This window comes from Eretmochelys imbricata, chromosome 1 (genome assembly GCF_965152235.1).
Source record: "Eretmochelys imbricata isolate rEreImb1 chromosome 1, rEreImb1.hap1, whole genome shotgun sequence".
Lineage (NCBI taxonomy): Eukaryota > Metazoa > Chordata > Testudines > Cheloniidae > Eretmochelys > Eretmochelys imbricata.
The window spans coordinates 250,725,565-250,748,600 of record NC_135572.1 but is presented as its reverse complement, the minus strand read 5'-3'; the positions used below and the strand labels follow the sequence as shown (position 1 = coordinate 250,748,600).

The following is a 23,036-nucleotide window of genomic DNA, read 5'->3' as shown; positions in this document are numbered from 1 at the left end:
TGCAGATCCAATGCCTAGGGTTAGGGGGCTTTACAGTGCTGGAGGTAGCCTTTGGTTGTAGCTTTCATCCAAAGACCTGCCCGTTTTTGATTTCTAAAGATTCCATGGCAATTTTCAAAAGATATTAAGCCCTACTGACTTAAGGAAATTCCTGTCTGGGTGACTGCATTCTAGATACGTAAATACATGCTACAGTTTCAATAGGATAACATACTCTTCACTTCCTGAGCTGAATAGGTGTGTAGGGTTGCCATGCACTATTAAGCAGCTGTTGTATTTGAGTCCATATGTGGCTATATTTCAGCGACGGACAAAGCAATTCCTGTCTTCTGCAATCAGTAGTTAGTATAGAGGAAAGGGCAAGAATCTAACAGATAATTATGGAATAACCTGCACAGAGAGAACTTCTTCCTAATATGTTAGTTATGTGATCTGCACCCCGAAGCATAAAAATGTATCACATCACACATACACACAGACCATTTAGCTTAACTGTGTGTGTTCTCATTAACCACATAAATGCCTAATCCTTCTTTAAATCCTGCTAAACCCTTGGTCTCAGTATTGAGGCAGTATGTTCTACATGGTCATTGTGCAATGGATGTTCCCCTCTCAGGTTCAATGAAAAAATTATTCTCATTAAGAGAAGCTACCTCAGTAACAGTTAACTACTTTAGTAACTATTATGGGGTCATCTGTATGCACCAGAACATGCAATTTTAGTACATATTTTAGTTCTGGCTATTGCAGGTGAGATTGTTTACTATGGCTGAAAAAAAGGTAGACATTTAAGGAAGTGCCTTCCCCAGGTTAGCATTGGATTATGTGTTTTGTTGGTGGTTTTTTTTTGGTCTCACAAAGACAAAATCCAAATTACTAAGCAATTAGGGATTTGTGAATGTAATTCTAAGCATAATTTTATGGTTCTGAATAGTGCTATCTTCTACCACTACCAGTTTTTTCATAAACTTTCCTTTTTTTCCCTAAACAAAGTTACACATACAATGTAGGGTAGCTATGGCCTTTTGTCTTGGTTCTGAAAACTTGAAAGCACAAACAGATTAGGCACACTCCCTCATTCCTGAGAAAGTAAGTACATCTAGCGTTTCAAAGGGGTGCTAGCCTGAAAATTAGCAATCAATATTGTGTTCAATTCCAGTACCTACCCATTGGCTTTTTGTTTAGAGTTGGCTAAACCTGCAAGGAACGGGCAGAGCAACTGAACACACCATCCTCTGGCTGGCGATTCTTCCCCCATTGGCTCACGTTCTTTGGAAGACACCAGGATGAAGATTCTCCATATCTTGGCTCAGAGAAACATGAACATTCACCCTGTTTGCTAAGGGATGCTCTTCAGGATTCTCTTTGCAGTATAATCACATGATAGGATGCAAAGAAAGGCTATAAATAGGAATGAGTCCTTGTTCAGTTTGCTATGGCATCGCTCACCACTCCTATGCCACAAGTTTCTGAACTGGATGCAGTTACTATACTACCATGGTAGTATTCTCTGAAATGTTTCCAGTTCCACGCGCAGGGCCAGTTAGACAGGCAGAACTGCAGGGTCTCAATGCATGGATCAGATGATGGTGTAGGGAGGAGGAGTTTAGATTTAATAGGAACTGGGGAACCTTTTGGAAAACTGGGAGCCTGTACAGGAAGGATAGGCTCCACCTAAACTAAAATGGAACCAGATTGCTGGCATTTAAAATTAAAAAGGCCATAGAACAGTTTTTACACTAAGGGCTGAAGGAAAGCCGACGGGTGAGGAGGAGCACGTGGTTCGGACAGACACATCCCTTAGGGTAGGATCTATTAATGGAGATTCTCTAAGTCCTAGTAAGGAGAAGATGGAAGATGATAAAATACCGGTAGGATTTGATTAGAAACAGTCAAATGAGAAAGAGTCCCATTCAATTACATCATGTAATGGCAGACTGCTAAAAAGTGACAAGTTCTTAAAGTGCTTATATACAAATGCTAAAAGTCTAAATAATAAGATGGGTGAACTAGAGTGCCTTGTATTAAATGAGGATATTGATATAATAGGCATCAAAGAAACTTGGTGGAATGAGGATAATCAATGCGACACTAATACCAGGGTAAAAATATATCAGAAGGACAGAACAGGGTCGTGCTGGTGAGGGAGTGGCACTATATGTGAAAGAAAGTGTAGAATCAAATGAAGTAAAAATCTTAAACCAAACTGTACCATAGAATCTCTATGGATAGTAATTCCATGCTCTAATAATAAGAATACAGCAGTAGAGATATATTACCAACCTCCTGACCAGGACGGTGATAGAGACTGTGAAATGCTCAGGGAGATAAGAGGTCATAAAAATAAAAAACTCAATAATAATGGGGATTTCAACTATTCCCCTGTTGAGTGGGTACATGTCACCTCAGGACAAGATGCAGAAAAAGTTTCTTGACACCTTAAATGACTGCTTCTTGGAGCAGCTAGTCCTGGAACCCACAAGAGGAGAGGCGATTCTTGATTTAGTCCTAAGTGGAGCACAGGATCTGGTCCAAGAGGTGAATACAGCTGGACCGCTTAGTAATAGTGACCATAATGTAATTAAATTTAACATTCCTGCGGTGGGGAAAACACCACAGAAGCCCAACATTGTAGCATTTAATTTTAGAAAGGGGGACTACACAAAAATAAGGAAGTTAGTTAAACAGAAACTAAAAGGTACAGCGCCAAAAGTGAAATCCCTGCAAGCTGCATGGAAACTTTTTAAAGACACCATAATAGAGGCTCAACTTAAATGTTGACCCCAAATTTAAAAACACCATAAGAGGACCAAAATAGTGCCACCGTGGCTAAACAAAGTAAAAGAAGTAGTGAGAGGCAAAAAGGCATCCTAGTGAGTAAAACAGAAAGGAGCATAAACTCTGGCAAGTAAAGTGTAAAAATATAATTAGGAAGCCCAAAAAAGAATTTGAAGAACAGCTAGCCAAAGACTCAAAAAGTAATAGCAAAAAAAATTTAAGTACATCAGACACAGGAAGTCTGCTAAACAACCAGTGGGGCCACTGGTCTATTGAGATGCTAAAGGAGCACTCAAGGACGATAAGGCCATCATGGGGAAACTAAATTAATTCTTTGTCCCACAGCTGACGACGTGAGGGAGATTCCCGAACCTTAGCCATTCTTTTTACTGTCCCAGATTGAGGTATCATTAGAGGTGGTTTTGGAACAAGTTGATAACTAAACAGTAATAAGTCACCAGGACCAGACAGTATTCATCCATGAGTTCTGAAGGAATTCAAATGTGAAATTGCAGAACTACTAACTGTGGTTTGTAACTTATCATTTAAATCAGCTTCTGTACCAAATGACAGAAGGATAGCTAATGTGATGCCAATTTTTAAAAAAGGGCTCCAGAGGTGATCCCAGCAATTACAGGCCGGTGAGACTGATCGGGCAAACTGGTTGAAACTATAGTCAAGAACAGAATTGTCAGACACATAGATGAACATAATTTGTTGGAGAAGAGTCAATATGGTTTTGTAAAGGGAAATAATGCCTCCCCAATCTACCACAATTCTTTGAGTGGGGTCAACAAGCATGTGAACAAGGGAGATCCAGTGTATATAGCGTACTTAGATTTTCAGCAAGCCCTTGACAAGGTCCCTCACCAAAGGCTCTTACGCAAAGTAAGCTGTCATGGGATGAGAGGAAAGGTCCTCTCATGGACTAGTAACTGGTTAAAAGATAGGAAACAAAGGGTAGTAATAAATGGTCAGTTTTCAGAATGGATAGAGGTAAATAGTGGTGTCCCATAGAGGTGTATACTGGGGCCAATACTATTTAACATATTCATAAATGATCTGGAAAAAGGGGTAAACAGGGAGTTGGCAAAATTTGCAATGATACAAAACTATTCATGATAGTTAAGTCCAAAGCAGACTGTGAAAAGCTACAAAGGGATCTCACAAAACTGGGTGACTGGGCAACAAAATGGCAGATGAAATCAATGTTGATAAATGCAAAGTAATTCACATAGGAAAACATACTCCCAACTATCCATATAAAATGATGGGGGTCTAAATTAGCTGTTATCACTCAAGAGAGAGATCCTGGCATCAATGTGGGTAGTTCTTTGAAAAAACATCCACTCAATGTGCAGCGACAGTCATAAAAGGGAACAGAATGCTGGGAATCATTAAGAAAGGGATAGATAATAAGCCAGAAAATATCATATTGCCTCTATATAAATCCATGGTACACCCATATCTTGAATACTGCAATCAAATGTGGTCATCCCATCTCAAAAAAGATATACTGGAATTAGAAAAGGTTCAGAAAAGGGCAACAAAAATTATTAGGGGTATGGAACAGTTTCCATATGAGGAGAGATTAATAAGACTGGGACTTTTCAGCTTGGAAAAGAAAAGACAAAGAGGGGAATATATAGAGGTCTATAAAATTGTGACTGGTGTGGAGAAAGTAATAAGGAAGTGTTATTTACTCCTTCTCATAACGCAAGAACTCAGGGTCACCAAATGGAATTAATAGGCAGCAAGTTTAAAACAAACGAAAGGAAATATTTCTTCACACAACACAGAGTCAACCTGTGGAACTCTATCAGAGGATGTTGTGAAGGCCAAGATTATAACAGGATTCAAAAAAGAACTAGATAAATTCATGGAGGATAGGTCCATCAATGGCTATTAGCCAGGATGGGCAGGGATGGTGTCCCTAGCCTCTGTTTGCCAGAAGGTTGGAATGGGCAATGGGATGGATCACTTGATAATTACCTGTTCTGTTCAGTCCCTCTGGGGCACCTGGGATTGGCCACTGTCAGAAGACAGGATACCGGACTAAGATGGACCTTTGGTCTGACTCAGTATGGCGATTCTTATATAGTCTGCAAGTGGCTGAAATGGACATCAACTTCTCATGCCAAGGCACTCAATGCCCTATAATGTCTGCCCTATCCCTCAGTGTCTAAACTCATTATTTCTTCTGCCAAAGGCCCAGGCCTTCCCCTTTAAATCAGCCGCTGCCACCACCTCCACTTCCCAGGTGTCAGGAACAGACAAGCAGTCAGGTGAAGTTAATCTACATGAAGCAGACTGAGCTGAATTTCTAGTTACTTTTTTGCCTGGAAAATGTCGGCTGGTATCTCAGCCAGCTAAAAAACCCTCCAAAAATTGAAGTACAAAAAAAGGGACACAGAACAGTCAAGACAGAACACTTGTTTTTGTCAATTTTTTTTTTAAATCCCAGCCCAGCTTCTACTAAGACTGGACACTACGTACAACACTCCTAGAACTGTAGAAGAATGGAAACACAACAGGGAAAGGGGGGCAAGACAGCACAGTGGCCAGCTTCAGACACTCACATACATAAAGCCAGCAAAGACTGGAGTCAGCAAGGCCCAGGTGCCCCGCTAACAGGAACAATCCCAAACACGAAGGTAGCACGTGAAATGTATTTACCTATTTAAACACAGGCAGCTGGTTAGGCTAGGATGGGGAAGATAACTGCTAATTCCTTGTACTACAAGGAAAGAATGGAGTAAAAAACCAAGCCCGTGGGCAGGTTTTTTGCTTTGTGAACCTCTGTCTCTGTGCTGCTGGTAACAGTGGTAAGTATAAAAAAATCAAAGAAAAATAATCTATTTATAGAACAAGTCAGTAGTCTGAGACATTTAGAAAAAAGTAAAAACAAGTCCTTTTTAAAAAATGGATTTACTAAAACAACTGTCACCCAGGATTACCCCACGCCCTCTGTCCTCCAGCAAACCCGGGGGCAACTTCCAACAGGATCTGCTGCTGATTATAGGCAAAGCCAGCAGGGAGGGGATCTGCGCTGTGATCAGTATCTGCAGACTGCTTGCTGGTATCGCTCAAGGCAGGCCATGCCTGTAGCTCGTGATACTGGAAATACTTGTGAATGGAAGTTTTCACAGAAGCACATGTCAGGGTAACCCATGAGGTAAGTGGGCTGTCCTCATTCCTCCCCATCCCTGGGCACAGATCACTTTGCTGTATCTCTCCACCAGCTTCAGCCTGTGTCAGACAACTGTAATATACAGGAGCACGGAACACTAACAATGCCTAGAACAGGAGAGATGACCCCTGTATAGTGAAGGAAAGTGCTCTTTACTTTCCAAGCTCTGGCATAGACTGACATCTTAACTGATGCTTTGTGGCCCTCCTCAGGACGGACGGGGAGATTGACTTTCCCCGTCAGGAAAATATACATGGTGGGGTGGGGCTGGGTATCTTTTTGGTAAACAGAACCAGTGCTGATTTCTGAGACCTTGAGCTCCTTTGCCCTCTAACTACAAAATAGAAACTAAGAGCTATTCAGCCACCCCCTTCCATCCCTGTAATGTAGTGTGAGCTGCCTGGCCATTGAGGCAGGTTCATTATTCCCATACACTTCCCTGTTGGCTCAGTTGGTACGGAGAGACCACTGGGCTGAAGGTAACTTCCAAATCTCTGCATGGACAATATGACTCCATGGAGCAACCTGGTAGGGCTGAGAGCTCCAGCCAATGGCCACCCATTCCATGCCAACCCCACTTCCTGTTTCACAGATGCACTTCTAACACACCCAAGTGTCTAATCTAACAGACCCATGTCTGCTCAGTCTCTGAAGGCAGCACCCACACTCAGCTGGAAACACTTTCATTTAAAATATTGGCTGGAACTCCCACAGAGGTGGAGTCTGCATTGATGGGTTGGAACCACTGTGCCTCTGACATCCCCGTTGTACAGAGGAAGCCAGCAATAAGGGACCATCTCTGCTGCAGGGCTGTACATCCTTGGTAGTGAGGCTGAGTGGCTACAGTAGCTTCAAATACCCTCTTTCAGTAGGGTCTCGGTGGTCCATTTTCCCCAAGTCCCAGGGAGATTGAGTAGTTGCTAACTTGTCTCCTTGAGATCTTCCATTGGTAGCTTGTAGCTCAGTAAGAACTGGGGAGGTGGTGCATGAGCTGGGCTACTTGGGCCCTGCATCGGTTTCTTTGCGCAGTTCATACAGATGTAATCCTCGTTCTCTGCCATTTCTGGAGAGACGCCAACACAAACTTGATGAAACCACTCGTCACAGCCACCATCACACTGCACCCAGTCTACCTGCAAGAGACAAGATCAACACCTCATGAAGAACCCTGCGAGGGAAACAGGTGTCCGATTCAACTCTCCAGACCCATGTCAGAAAATAAGCCCGGGACTCTGCTCAAGTCAACTGTCAAAGTCATGACAGTTCTTTGCTAGGTCCAAACCAAGGGAGAGAGAGAGACAACCTTGGCATTGCCTTCTATAGCTCCATCACTTCACACTCAACCTGTATTGTCCTGAAGATGCAGAAGCTGCCTGGTTTCAGTGTGGCCTATAGTTTAGGTTTAGATTTCAGTACAGTTGAGTAATATCAATAGATCCTGAGAAAGGATCACATCCTATAATGCGAGGACTCTCTTCTCAGTCAGATGTGGGGAATTTTGTAAGTCGGACTTGCCCCAAAGCTACCTGCACGATACCCAGCCTAAACATTCAGGGATGTTCTTCCAAGATAATCCATTGTATTTATGTCAATTATCTCCTTAAGTACCCAAGGAAGCAGAAACACTCAAGTTTAGTCAGTTGCACAGAGCAAACAAAGAGCACTAGTAATATGTGCAAAGGGAATGGATTAGCACTATCCTGATTCCTAAGGATCAATTACAATGGAAATGTTAAGAGTGAAAAAGCCTTTCGAAATCCAAGAAAGCTTAAAGTACACGTTACTAGAGGGCAAGGACATATGACCAGCCCTTGGGAAAGAGCAACTACAGTGCCTATACGGTGACCAAAAATACTGTATTTATTTTCGGTTTTTTGCTATAAGTATCCCCCCTCCCAGCAGAGTCCGAAACAGATTACTGACAGTTTCTCATTTAAAACATACTAATTAACCCCAACTAATTTACCCACTTCTCTACTCGCCCCTTCTTCAATCCCACCCCCCTTCTCTCCCATCCAGGTCACCTCCATGAATCTCAGTCCAGTTGCCTTCACCTAAATAGACGAAGAGGATGGTACCAACTGGACTCAAGATGTCTCCTGAGAAATGCATAAATCATAACTATCTACTGTCTACTACTAAGACCCAGTTCCTCTCCTATCCTAGGTCAGGATGCTCACAGTGCCATTCCAGACTCCCTACTTTAACTACCCAATCACTTTACACCATGAGGTGTTTTCTGATTTTTATTTTGAAAAATGGCAATTAAGCCCCACTTCTGTCTCCTCTCCTGATTCTTCAGCATATCAGCAGCTGAAACACCATTCATCAAAGCCACTATTTACTTCAACTTTTCTGAACAAAAGCACCTCCTTGCACATACTGAAAACCCTTTGCCTGATCCTCCCTCACTCGTGACCATGCTCCCTAGCCTCAGCAATATTCTGGAATACAAGGGCTTCACTTACCACTTTACCTAGACCATCCTCCTTTTGATTTTCCAGGTTCTAAAACTGTTTGATTTGTCTCTTCATATATGGAGGATTTCAGAACCATCAGTCACTCTTCCCTGAGGGCCTTCAGCAAGGAGCCAATGATCTTCACTTAGTACAAGAAACTAACTGCTTTGCTGTTCCCTCGCTCTTTCACTAGAGCTCATCTCAAAGTATTTCTTTTCTCCCTCCTAGACTTTTCATTGCTGGATTCAACCATTAATCTTTTGATCCAGCTGATCAAGCCACATGTACCATCTCCCTGTTAAGTTTGACAATAAAGCTTAACTCCACATAATGAAGCCCTTTTCAAGGGGAAAAAACCTTTGTCCCAAGACCCTCTCCTATCATACCCCCTAACATAGCCCAACCTTCACTTCCAGGGCTAAGCTGGACAACCAATCATCCTTGACTTGACCAAAGTTTTCTTTTGTTCTCACATCACACAGGTGTAATAGGCAGCCTTGCAATCTGAGGAACCCTGCCAGAATTCATCCCCCATTCCTTTGATCCTGTCTCAGATAAAATCCTTACTCACTGCCAATTGCAATCTTCTCCTACGGTTTTAATAATTTTTTATTCTTAGAGCCTGGGAGTGGGGGGGAGGAAGAGACCTAGAATATGGCTGCTAGGCTAAACTCGTCTCACTCCAGGAAACAGAACAACATTACTCCCATCTTCCTGGTTCCACCAACTGCATATCAGGATCCATTTCAAACTGCTCTTTAGTATTCCAAACACTTCCTGAAGTTAGTCTACCCTAACTGAGTTCAGATCTATTTATCTGCCTACTTTCTCACTCTGGACTTTCTGACCTTCCTCAATTACATTCCACAATTAGGGAACTCATTCACTGGTGCTATCCTATTTAGCTGAAATTCTTCCCTGCCTCTCCTCAGCTACCAAATCACTTCTTTAATTTTGCCTTAAATCCTTCCTTTATTCTTTAAAACTTATGTTTTTCCTCCTCCAACACCTAATTCATGTAGAAAGCTGCAATAGCACATGAAGAAGTCTGTTAGAAGTGGATATATACTTTCACGGCCTCCTGAGGTCTTTCAGCACACTGACCCTAAATTCTACCGCAAAGCCCTCAATTTCTGCAGCACACTGAATTTTTTGCAGCATCTTCATGTAAATGCCAAAATAGACATTTTTATTCAATTAAATACAAAAAGGAATAATGTAAATCTCTGCAATGTTGTATTTGAAAGGTGATTTTGGCAACCATAAAGACTAAACTCTTAAATGAAAGTTTAGATTCTGCAGCCAAATTCTGAAGCGATGTGTGGATTCTGCAGCAGCAGAATCTCAGAAAACAAAAGGAACCTGATTATTGCATTTGGCCAAGTCAGGGCCATATGACCTTAGTTGCACTACTGCCTCCAATAATCTTAGGCCATGTAAGAGTCCAAAACTACTGAGCTGGTAGCAAGTGGCTGACAAAGTTAGCTGAATTACTTACAACTCTGATGTTGCCAAACATTTAAGGGAGAAATACCCTCAACTTTTAGATGAATTTGCTGTAGAACAAAACAAAAGCTGTTCAAGAGAAACAAAAGTAAATTAAAACTCTTAAAAGCCCAAAGGCACCAGCAGGTCAACCATTTTCTGAGTAAAAGCATATTTTAATTTGAATGTGATAAGAAGAAACTGGAATCAGATGATTAAGAAACTGCCGTATTAATAAAAAACAATTTACTGGAACATTTATGAAAGCCATTAGCTGTTGGAGCTCTGCTATCAGCTTACAGGACCACATGAAACTGAACTCAAATTATACTGGAAAATAACAAACTAACATTTTTGAAGCAAAGCAACAATTAATGATCAAAACTAACTGAAGGTTTTACTTTAATTTATAATCAAACTATATCTGTATCAGTTGAAAAAGTGACTGATTGCAGGCATTAATGCCTGCAGTTCCAGGAATTTACTCCTGGGGGAATTCTGCGCCAAAAAATTAAAAATTCTGCATATTTTATTTGTCAAAATAATGCAATATAATCACGCTGGTTTCAATTTAGGTAATGTATTTGAAGTACAATACAGTGGATTGAGAATGGGAGTGGGGAGCATTGGAGGAAATCCCCAAACCCTCTTGCCTAACAGTAATGTAGCTAGGTTTGACTCTATTTCTAGTTATTAGTCAACGAATATGTGCAGCCACATGCTCAGTGTTACATCATAGGCAACTGGAGAGCAAATGAGGGCTGGGAAATCAAACTCACAATTTATATTGGCTAACGACCATCTCCAGAAAAGTAAGTAGCACATTTTGATAAGAATTTTTTTCCATCCAAAAATATAGACCACTTCTAATCACTAAAGCACCATAAGCATTTATAAGGCCGTACTGTCCTTTACACGACTCTGGCAATATAAAGGAGCCTTAAAACTTTTACAAATGTTTTATACTCCCGGGGGAATTCACAAAGACAATGGGAACAATTCACTAAGTAGGCAAGCTGCTACATTCTGCTCTGCCTGAGAAGACAGCCTGTGCCATGCCTACCTCCTCAGACATACCCTGAAGCACCGCCCCTCCATGCGAGCCATGCTGCAATAGTGAGTGAGAGGGACAGAATATTTCTCTCTCACACACACAACTGCCCACCCCCTCACACACCCCACTGGTGATTTACGTATCTACTGGCTGCTCTGGGCACCTGAACCGACCTGTCTGTGCTGCCAGGGAGCGCATGACTGCTCTTGTGGCTTCCCTTTGCTCCCCCGTCAGAGGTCATTTTTCTGCAGGAAAGCAAAGAAATCTGCGGGGAGAGATGAATTCTGCACAAGTGCAGTAACGCAGAACTCCCCCAGGAGTAAGCAATTATATTCCAGTGTTGGTCACCTTCTATTCATAGGGCTAGAGCATTTAAGTTTTATTTTGTATACATACATATACAAAAACATGCCTGTCTATCCCACAGAAAATAATTCTAAGGAATGTTCTGACTAGTTTTAGAATGTTACACATAATGCTGAGAATTTGCTTGTTAGCATAGCATATATCAAGTTGATTTATTTAAATGAATATGTACTTTATCAGAATGTAAATTCAGAGACACTACTCCTCTACTAGGAACCTCATTCCAGTCAAAATGTACTATATTCTGCAATATCATTTATAAGATAGATGGGAAAGAACTAGATCCCAGCAGCAGAGGATTGTTCTCTGCAGTATATTTTCTAGTGTTTTGCTCAGTTTAGTTTTTTACGAGTTCCAAGTAGTTAGTGTCCTGATTGAAGTGGTAAAGGCTAACTCTGCAACACACTGTCTCAAAATCAGGAAAATCTTCCTGATATTCATGCAGTCCTGTACCCCTCACTGAATTACACTACAAGTTGACAGTTTCTATTAGGGTTTTCCCGTGAAAAATTCATTTTATCTAAAAAAAAAAATAAGTTTGATCACCTCCATCGGTTACTTTTGCTATAATCTGATCAATTCCCAAACCGCTGCAGATTCACCTCGGACAAGAAAAGTGGGGCAGTACAGCCTGTGGTTTCATTCAACTCGCAGCCTCATGACTCACAGGCTTTATTTAAGAGCTGTGGAAAATTAATTTTCGTTTATGAGGACTGCATGTCCATTTTAGACATTTGTTCAGAAAACAGACCAGGGGCAGGAAACAGTTCTAGCTAAAACACAGAATTGACCCCTGGGGGTCAAGTCAGCATGTCTTCCATATTATTAGCAACAAAGGACATAGAACTTTGGGAGCTGCGGGAAGTGGCGGCCAGCACCTCCCTGTGGCCCACGCCACTTCCCGCAGCTCCCATGGGCTGGGAACAGCAAACCACGGCCACTGGGAGCTGCGGGCGGCCATGCCTTTGGACAGCCAATGTAAGCAAACTGTCTCGTGGCCCACCAGCAGATTACCCTGATGGGCCGTGTGCATCCTGCGGGCTGCCCACCACTGATATAGAAGGAGGCTTGTGGGTGGCATTACTTTTCCATTCAGATGGAAGAATTACTCCCAGATTCTACCTCTCCAACAGCTTGAGACAATATAGAGACTGTTGGGTTTAGTTCATAGTCGCTATGCAGCATGCTGATACTCAGAATTCAATTGCTCGGGCTTGGAACAGATGGCTGGGCCATATTCTATGAGCTTCTTTGGCTTGACTGCTCAGTATTCTAAAGTCACACCCACCTACCAGCCTTCATATGTGTAGCATATTAACTACATCCCTCACTGCTGCTTAAATAACTCTTAAAAGGGATTTTTCATTACCCTCCCACAGTTGTTTAAGGCAAAACTAAGCTAGGACTCACCTTATCCTTGCAGGGCCTTTGGCAGTTCTGTGCAGCACACACAGCATTCTCATCATCAGACTCCTCAGCTCCTGACCAATCATATTTAGATGGGATATCCAGCACCTTTTTCTCTCTCTTTTTCTCTGTGCTCTCCTTTGCCAACTCCACTTTTGCTGCAGCTGCCTTCTCTCGCTTTTTCTTCCGCTCCTCTTCTTTGGCCAGCTTCTTGGCCAGTTTATTCAACTCCTTTGTCTTGTCCAAGGTTAGTTTCAGCTTCTTCTTTTTGGGTTTCTCTAGTTTCTTCAGCTCTTTAGACTTCTGCTTCACTTCTCCAAAGAACTGCTCTACCCTCTCCAGTTTCCGCTTCCGTTTCCGCTCAGAAGAATCTCTCGCTCTCATTTTCAATGGTTTCTCATCCAGGCTGTCATCCTTCATAAAAAGGAGGAGAGATTAAAAAAAAACACCGAGAAATCCACATGCTACATTCCCATGGTCTGTTGGAAACATCTTCCCACCTTTACCTCCCATTTCCCAGGTTTTGGGTGCAGAAAGGACCCTGCCTGACCACCAGGCAGGATGGCAGAGTCTGAACAAAGGGGACTCCTTCCTAGCTTTCAGCTTGCCAGAGTAAAGTGATGAATGAAATCAGATTCAACTATGTAAGAAGAGAAACGGTTAAGAATCAATGATGGCCTATGGAAAAGTGAAACCATCTGCGAGAAAGGATTCTCCATTATTTGTTATACTACTTCGTTGACTTTTGTAAAAGACATTTGTAGCAAGACAAATCATTTGTTCCTTAAGTGTTGGTCTGGTCTTGCTTATTCCCGATCCTAGGTCGATCTTGTTTGAGATAATTATTTTCACCAAAACTCTTATTACACAATCACATACTGGTTTTTTTCCTCACAATGCCAGCCTCAGTCATTTCAGATGTTGGACAGAGAATGAATCAGGGTTGCGTGAATTGTGGTCTCAGGTCCACTCCAGAGCCCTTTGCCTCATTCACTCCAGAAGTTGCACAGTGTGCATGAATAAATTATGCATCTTCTAGGAGAGGAAGCAAGCACTTGTGTTTAAACTGAATTGGAACTCAGGATACCTATAGGCTTTCTAAGGGACCTCAGGCAGGTCACTTAATCTTTCCGCCTCTTTTCTGCATCTGTAAAATGGGCATAATGATGATTTTTGACTTCATGTAGACGTGAAGGATAAAATTATTTAAGGCACATTGATGAGCTCCACAGACAAGTTTATAAAATACAGAATTCCTTATTCACTTCAAGTTTTCAATGGTATGCAATAAATGAGGAACGGGGTTACACACTGAACAATGAGGATAGAAAGAAATATTGAAGAGCTGCCTCATTCCCTGAGCATGTCTATCTTGTACGCTGAATAAGGTACGGTTCTTGCAGGAAGACATAGTATGTCATCTAATAAGACTGTAGTGTAATGCCTGCACACAAAAGACCAGAGTTAAGGTTTTGCACGCAGCCACAAATTTATTACTGTTTGTATTGTCATAGCACCCAGGAATCTGTCATGGATGAAGTTCCCATTGAGCTAGGTGCAGTACAAACACAGAAAAAGACAGTCCGTGCCCCCCAAGAGCTTCCTTAATCATTTTCTGACTTGAGCGCTCTGCTCTGTAACCTTAATATTCCTTTAATGTGGAATGATTTTGAAAAAGTGGCCTGAGTGCCAGCAAATGGCTGTCATTGCACCTCCAAGCAAAATAATTTGTTTGGTAGACGCAGACTACAGCTGTCTACAAAGCAGATGAGTTTTAGGTTAACCTTTGGGAAAGCTTGTTTTGGCCAAAACGACTAATTTTAAATGGAAAATCTTAAAATGCTCATTTAGTTTGCATACGTTCTAGTTTGCGGGGTGGGGGTTTAAATGGAAATTTGTAGTAAATTTGTTTTAGGCTGAATAACTGAATTGGAAGTTTGATAATAAATGAAGAGAATCTTGCTTTACAAATGATTTGAGGTATGTAGTTAGTCTCTGTCAATGTAACGAGGGTTTTAGCACATGGTTTGACTGCAGATGCAAGGCTCCGGTACTCGTGCAAAGGAGGTGGTTTATTTTGTGAATCCTTTGGACGTAAATATAGGGCTTGGGTCTAAGGATGTTAACTGTAGTGGCAATGGTTGCCGGGTTTTTTTCCATACCAACCCTTACCTCTGATCTGAATCAGACCTTTACAATGTTCTAAAGAGACACTGCTGCCACCTGTGGCACTTAGAATGTAGATCAATTTAGAATCAATTCTAGATCTGCAACCTGTATTCTTTCCCCCCTCGCTTTGAGTACCAAAGCATCGTCTTGAAAGAGAGACCTGGTTTTAGACTTCACCACTTGCCGTTTTGTATTTCCCACCTTAAGTAACAACTGGTTCTGCAATACATATGCAAATGAGGGCAGGAGTTTAAGTTGCACCGGGTTTTTTTCCCTCATTCCCTTCCCTCCCCCCCCCCCCAAAAAAATTAAAATATGGACAAGCACGTGTATATACACAATTTCCTTTCTGACCAGTGAAATATTGCACACCTGTAATAACTGGATACGAAGCTAGACGGTAGGGGTAAGTGTTACTTATTTTGCAATAATTGTCTTCCCACTCTCCTTTCCAACTGGTTCAGATTCTGAACCCTTCATTCATTACTTCTGAATGCTTTGCTCTACAATTTTAACTTTATGGTTTGGTGTAAGGAATTTCGTAGTTTTTTGGGCAGGATTTTTAATAAAAGCAATTCCACTAACTTCTGGACAGCAGTGGAATGTTTTTTACTGTACAGTAAGCACAATCAATGAGGCAGGAGTTCTTGCTATAGCTTATGGAAGATGACACTGTGTCCCTGAAAAGACCTGCTCTCAGATGTCCACCTCAAAGGAATGCTGAGCTGAAAAGAATGATGGAACAACTTACAAGAGCTAATTAATTATTTAGACCAAGTTAAACATAGTGATGAGTGAGGTCTGAGGTTTTTTGGATCAGAGGCTATTTCTTTGCAAAAAGATGCAAGATGCCAAGGGAAAATCCACTGAAAAATCACCTGAAATTCCATTTAAAAAAAAACAAAAACAAACTACAACAACATTGACCCAATTTCATTCTATGCTACACTTTTTTTTCCACATCTATACCTCCAAGATGTGAAGGAATCGGTCTTCACAGGGTGGATGCGTGGCCTGTAAAATCCGCCAAATATGTTGAGTCTCATCCAAAGATACCTCCAGCAGATCTCCTATCATCATTAGATCTTCTAGCTGAGATTTGGCACCAGGTGACAGCTCTAGCACCGGAGGTTCCAAACTGCGAGGCACCAAGGGGCTTTTCCGGGGCTGCTTCCTTGGGGTGCTAGGACCTTTCAAACAGAAGGCAAATCACATAGGTCAGACAGGAAGGTGGTCGGAAACAAGACAATAGCGTATTATTTTTCAGTAACGGTCTGAGGGTGTAGAAGGCTCAAACAGAAACTTTGGGCATTGGCACAACCATTGAGCATGAGCAAATAAGGATTTTGGTATATTTCTACTGTATATTCCCTGACATGCTGACCACTAGTTGCCTTTCCCACATATAAACACAACGGCCTCTGAGCTTACCTGATGTGATTAGCATTATCATTCACTGGCTCGGGTTTCAAATCACCTGCTCAGACCCCTCTCAATGGCTAATGCATAGAAAAGGCAATACCTTGAGGACAGCTTTTGGAAGCAGATGAATATGCATGTTCAGCACAGAATGAGGGAGCTGTCCACATGTGTGTCACCACTTCCTCTGATTTGATGGGGATCTCCTCATCACAGAACAGGTTGGGTTCCAGGCTGCTTGAAGATTTCACACTGGCGTTATCCTGAAGTCACATAGTGAGAAAAACACACACAGGCTGTTAAAGCTGGAATTTATCTACTTCGGAGCAGATCCTAACAGAATCCTCAAAAGCCCACTGCTTCTAGAACCTGCTCAGAACTACCCTGCCACAGAAATTGATAGTGCCAGTGTATTGTGCAATTAATGTATCTATTTAAGTAATGAGATGGCAGCAGCTCTAGAGAGATATCAATGTGTTCCATATACACTGGTTGAGTGCAGTGGAAGAATGAGTGATTTCCCAACTTTCCCCACAGATTAGTCCCCAGGTGTGAACTCCACTGTCAACAGAATGATATACCATGGAGGTCCCTGCTTTTGAGGTCTAGGAACAAGGGGTTTATAGGCATATGTACATGTACTCTTCACACTTCTGGAAGAATTTCAGGTCAGGATGTGTCCCTGGCAAGGACTGTCAAATTTGGCATCTGACTATGGACAGAGAGAAATTCATTACAGAATAGGCTCCTAAGGCAAATTTTAAATTGGAAATGCCATGATTTCCTTGTCATGAGGCCCAGGATTTTGAAAAACATTTGGTGGCTAAATTAGGGCCATTACGCCTATTGGTGAGGAACCAAGGACTTCTATTTGCAGTTAACATCTTCTGTACAAAGTTAGACTCCAGATTAAATGACAAATTAGTGGACTGTTTTGTTCATGCTTTTAATTGGGGCTCATTAGGCATTCATGAACAGTATATTCATGACTCCACATAATGTGTGAAGAAACCAACATGCAACAGGTGACAGAGAATCAGCTACTATCTACCTACTTAGACACTAGTAGTTTGTGCAGTAGCAGCTAAGGGCTTCGGTCTACTAGGCTCTATATACACAAACAAAAATCCATGGTCTCAGCCCCAAAATGCTTACAGTTTAAAAGGAGGATGAGAAACAATTAATGGATACAAAGATGTGGGGAGCGCAAGGTAACTATGAGACAATTATGATCAGTGCAATAAGCAGGGGTCACAAAACACCAGCTGCCTGGCTAATATCAAGCATTTTATTAGAATCACGGCATAAGTGAATTTTAAGGAGCTATTCAGAGAATAATGTAGTGACTGCAGATTTTTAACAGGGAGTAAATCCCATGCCGTCCTTTATGCAAGGAGATGCTTGTGGGAAAATACAACTAGTGAACAACAAAAGCTGGCATCTTTGGCAGAGCAGAGGTGTACAGTTCTATATGAGAGAATGGATAAAAGGTACTGCACAGAGAAGCCATGAAGGAATTTAGAAATGAAGAAAAAATAGGTTTGCGCTTGCGGCGGTGAAAAAGGGGGAACACTGGCAGGAGGATGTAAACAGGAGGGGGTGACATGGTCTAAGAAATAATTTAAGATGATATTTACAATAGCTTTTTTAACAGATTTTAAGGTGGCAGGATGGCATTTATTAAGACCAAAGAGGAGAAAGCAGAGACATGATATACTGAGGGTTAGCAGCATGGACACAGGAAAGACCAAATTTTAGAGAGACGTTATGCAGGAATTAGTGGCAAGATTTAGATATGCGTTGGTTGTGAGAGTCTAGAAAGGACAGAATTGAAGAGGACACAGATTATAGTGCTGCGTGACAAAGAACTGTGTTGCCCACAGTGGCTGGGGAAAAAAGAGGGGATCAAGAGCTCAAATATTAGTCTTAAAACTGAGTTTCATTCCATGTAAGCATTTAAGAAGGAGTAAGCTACACAGTAATGCAACCTGCAGAAAACTCTAGAGTTGAAGCAGGAACATCGGAAGAAAAATACAAATAGCCCTAGAGAAGTGAGAAATATGGGAAGAAGAAGTGACCTTCAGCTTGGGGAAAACATTAATATATCTGGGTAAAAACTCTGAAACGTTCAATGGGAGAGAGAAAACTGGAAAACTAATGCTCAAAGAGGTGACAGTGGAGATTAAATCAAATATGAGTTTGCATTTCAGGACAAACAAGTCAAAGCAATTTTGGTCCCATCAAAGCTGAAGGCAAGAGTCCACCCTCATCTACAAATCTGGTGAAACGCATCAGGAATACTGTGTCCTGTCCTGGACACCACCTTATCAAGCTTGCAGGGAGTCCAGAAAAGAATAATTAAGAGCCTCTTATGATTACAGTAATCAAATATTTATGGAGTTAACAACCAAAGATGCAGGGGAAAGTGTAAAACTAGATGTTATGGGATGAACCACAATTGGGTGGAAAACTGTAATCGAAGAGAAGTTATCAATATTTGCTATCAAACTGGGAGGAAGTATCTGGAGGGGTGCTGTAAAGGTCTGTGATGGGTCCAGTACCATTCAACATTTCACTAATGACTTAGGATTATGGAGTAAAGAGTATGCCTATAAAATTAATGATGACCCCAAGGTGACAGGGGTTTGAAGAACAGGATTAAAGTTCAAAATGACCTTAATAAATTGGAGAATTGATCTGAAAACAACAAGATGAAATTCAAAAAAAGACAATCACCTGGTAAGGAAAAAAATCAAATGTACAAATACAAAATGTGGAATAACTAGCTAAGCAGCAGTACTGCAGAAAAGGATCTGGTGGTTATAGTGGATCACAAAGTGAATATAAGTCAATAATGTGATGCATCTTTAAAAAAGCTAATATTATGGGTTTCGTTAACAGGAGCATCATATGTAAGACACAAGAGGTAACTGTCCCACTTCTACTCAGCACTGCTGAGGCCTCAGCTAGAGCACTGTGTCCAGTTCTGGGTGCCACAACTTTCTAACTATTCAGATAGTTATGCACTGGAATAGGTTTCCAAGGGAGGCTGTGGAATCCAATCGCTGCAGATTTTTAAGAACAGGGATAGTATAGGTTTCCTTGGACCTGCTTCACTGCAGGGGGTTGCACTAGATGACCTCTGGTCTCCAGCCCTACTTTTCTATGAGCCTATGAAATTAAGGAGATTTACAGTTGAAAACTCAGCCAATTTCATTGTCAAAAAAAATTTATCTAGCTATGAAATAGTCTCAGTCCCATTGCCTGGGGCATGCAGAACAAAGACTGGTTACAGTACAAGTTAAGCATTTTCAAGGCAATAATCCTGCATTAACCAGGGGAAGTACCAGATTATTTAACAGGCCTTTCCATCTCTCATTTTATGACTCTACAAAGATTTCAGAATTATAGGATTAAATAATAGATTTTGAAACCCCATGACTGTAGATTGCATTCCCTAAAATCCAAGCAGCAGCCCTGCAAAAAACTCACAAGCATTTCCATCTTTCCCAGCATGTCCTTTCTTATTACAGCCCAGCGAACCTCCACATCTTTCAGAAAAACCTCATCACTGTGCAAGGAAAAGCTTTAAAATGTTTGGAATTTTTTTTTAAATGATAGTTTAATTAAATGCCAAACTAACTGCAACCCCTAATTTCTAAATTTCCCTCACTGACATCTCACACGGGATTACAGAAAAATTATGTTGCATTTTTTCTTGACTGCTGCGGGCAGTTATATAGAGAGTAAGTTGTTTAAAAAGTTGAAGAGTCTGACGAGTGCTAAAAGTAATAACTAAAAAAAGTGAGGCAGATCAGGACTGAAAAAAATGAGGTCCCTTCAACAATTATAGAATTTATCTTTAAAACAAAACCCTCAAAATCAAGATGTTTCATTGCCTTTTAAGGTAATCTCTACAGTATCTAATGGAACCTCAAATTTTCTCAGCATTATGCCTCATGAAGGAAATACAATGCTGCATCACTAAGGTGACCACCTGCACTAAGAGAACACTGTTTCACATTCTTCACTGAAAACAGTGAGCAGCATCTCCGAGAACAGTTTTACTTTTCATTTTAATATAGTCTCACTGAAAACACACTTAACTACCTAAGGCGGTATGACTAATCTCTGCAGTTTTCTCATGAAAATTCTTCTGCAGCAAAACCATTTCTGAAGCCTATGGATAAGTGCAGTTTTAGTTTCTGAATCAGTTCCAGGAGCTTAGTTTACATATAGATCCAGAGCTGTAGTCCGGACCTCCTCCACATGGTGGGAGTGAACAGCTCCACCTCCTCTGCATGCACAAGTGGGGAAGGGAACAGATGGATAGCGAAATGCCAAAGGAGATGGATCACCAGAAAACTTCTTATAGAACGTGGAGTTTTCAAATCCCACTTTCTGCTACACTGTAGCTTGGTGAAGAGCTCCTGTTTTGGGTACTAATTTAATCTGTGACAAGTATACAACATCTGTGAAAAGGTACAAAATCAAAACATGGCTCCCATCCTGATCTGCATAGCATAAAATACAATTCCTCCAGTCTACTTGTGGCTCCAAATCCCTGAGAAGTGCAAGTATCTAGAATTTAGTAGCACTAGAAAAGTGTTGTTTTAAATCTAGTCACACAATACGTTATGGAGTTTTGACTACGAATGTTACGACCAAAAATGTTCAGCACTCCAAATCTATAATGTACAGATGAAACCCATCAAAAACCTCTCCTAACAGGCACATGGCGACACTATGTATCTTATGTCTTACATCTTGTCTACAAATAGAAATCCAAAGTGGATTAAACTAACTTGGAAAAGGTACCCTTATTCCAGAAAGGCAATGTTCACACATGAAGTTATTCCAGAATAACTCCATATACAGAAAAGCCCTTAGCACCCATGCAACGTTATTACCTTTATATCATAGCCATATGTCTCCCTGATGTCTTCATCAGAATCTGTTTCTTCATCATCATAGTCCATCGTCTGCCGTGGGGATGATGACACACTCCCTATCACACGGTTAAAAGCGGATTGCTGGAAACTAGTCAGATGACCCTAAGTGACAAAGGGAAAATATGAATGGAGCAACAAACAAATGGATACAGTATGAAGCTGCAGCAAAAATCACTGCTGGGGAGAATGATTATACGAAGGCTAGTTGCCCTCCTTTCAGAAATACAGTCTGTACATGCATAGCAGAACCCAGGCAAAACTGTCACCATATCTTAAGGTCTGGGCAAAAACCTGGGATGATGTCAAGGAATAAACCACAGAGGATTAATTTTTTTTATCTTCTCCAATCCTTTTGAGAAATACTGGCTGACAGTCCTACTGACTCCTCATTTTATCCAGAACTGTCAGAACACGGTCAGTGGTAGCACAAACTTCTTTCTCACCACTGCATCATCTCAGTATGCCCCAGTCTTGATATGGAGGAAACATTTTTAGCAGCTGTAGAAAATCTGTAGTCCTCCCTGAAACTGCCAAAAAGGTATCAACTGCTTTACGGACAGCTATCTACTGGGAACAGTACTGAGGCCAACAACATTTCTTACAGGCCACTCAACTTGCCAGACAGTACTGGCATTTAGATGCCTCAAGTGTCTTATAAATACCTAAGCCTACTGATGACTTCTTGTCATTACCTGGGAGCTACATTCAAATCAATGACCTAAATGACTGACGCATCTAATGCTCAACACAACTGCTTCTTTCCCAAAGTGCCCCTAGAAAGACTGACAAATCACAGTGAAGAGGTAAAGAGTATGATACCCCTGCACACCCTACCTGTAGGTCAGGGTTAGCTGCTGCTTTCTGTAGCTCTGCACTGATTATCTTCTCTGTTTTCTCCCTGGCTGCTTGCTCCACCATGCGCTGGCTGAGAACAGAAAGCTTGGCCAAAGCAGAGGACAGTTCATCAGTGGCCAGAGCCTGCCGCGCTCGATCCTGCCAGCTCATGGCACGTTCTGTCAGGCACTGCAATGCCTCCCCCTCAGGCAACCGTACAGGTAGCTTCTGCAGGGACACCAGCAGAGACAAGATGGTTTCAAGTCGAGGCCTTCGAGAACGCATGCAGAGTGGGCACAAGAATTTGACTTCTTTGGCCTGCCAGCTGGAGCCCTTCTTTTGGGAACTGGTTTTGGGGAGGGGCACACAGCTGCTATGAAACCAGTCCTTGCAGAGCTCACACTGTAGCATGAACCCACTAGCCGTTTTGCGACAGATGCAGAACTTGACTTCCTCTATGTGGTCCACCATGGTCATCTTAGCCAGGTTAGCTGCCCTTAGGGCATGCATGGCTTCGATCTCCTTCTGCTCCCGGTCCTTGAATACAGCCACCTGCACAGCACAGAGAGTGATAGCCGATAACCCTTCACAGCAAATGGACACAAGGTTTTGCTACCAGAGTAAACAACACTGAAAGGCAAGGACATATCAAGAATCTCCTAAGCACAGTGACTCAAAAACCAGAAGAAAATGCAATTCTAATTACAATTTCCTCCCCAGAACCCTACTATTCCCCGACTTTCTGACATATGATCAGCACCTAACATTTATACAGTACCTGTCTTCCCAAAAGCTTCCAAAGCACTCTGCAAACTTAAACAGAGACCCATGCTGTACCAGGCAACACTTTCCACTGAAATGCAGCCACCTCTCAAGTGAAGCACTGGCCTAAGAACTACTGCAATGCTGCATTTTCCAATTTA

General features: G+C 41.7%; 1 protein-coding gene across 2 annotated transcripts in view; it reads right to left on the bottom strand.

Annotated features, from left to right (window-relative positions):
* Window positions 1–5,210: 5,210 nt before the first annotated feature.
* Window positions 5,211–23,036, bottom strand: part of KDM5A (lysine demethylase 5A) — an 84,902-nt gene continuing 67,076 nt past the window's right edge. For both annotated transcript variants that reach the window (XM_077827510.1, XM_077827520.1), the window contains 6 exons: window positions 22,114–22,665; window positions 21,238–21,381; window positions 16,431–16,590; window positions 15,878–16,098; window positions 12,743–13,153; window positions 5,211–7,101 (listed from right to left, as the gene is read on the bottom strand). In XM_077827510.1, the coding sequence (XP_077683636.1) occupies window positions 6,889–7,101; window positions 12,743–13,153; window positions 15,878–16,098; window positions 16,431–16,590; window positions 21,238–21,381; window positions 22,114–22,665 (1,701 nt within the window). In that variant the 3' untranslated portion in view covers window positions 5,211–6,888. The remainder of the gene's footprint in view (window positions 7,102–12,742; window positions 13,154–15,877; window positions 16,099–16,430; window positions 16,591–21,237; window positions 21,382–22,113; window positions 22,666–23,036) is intronic.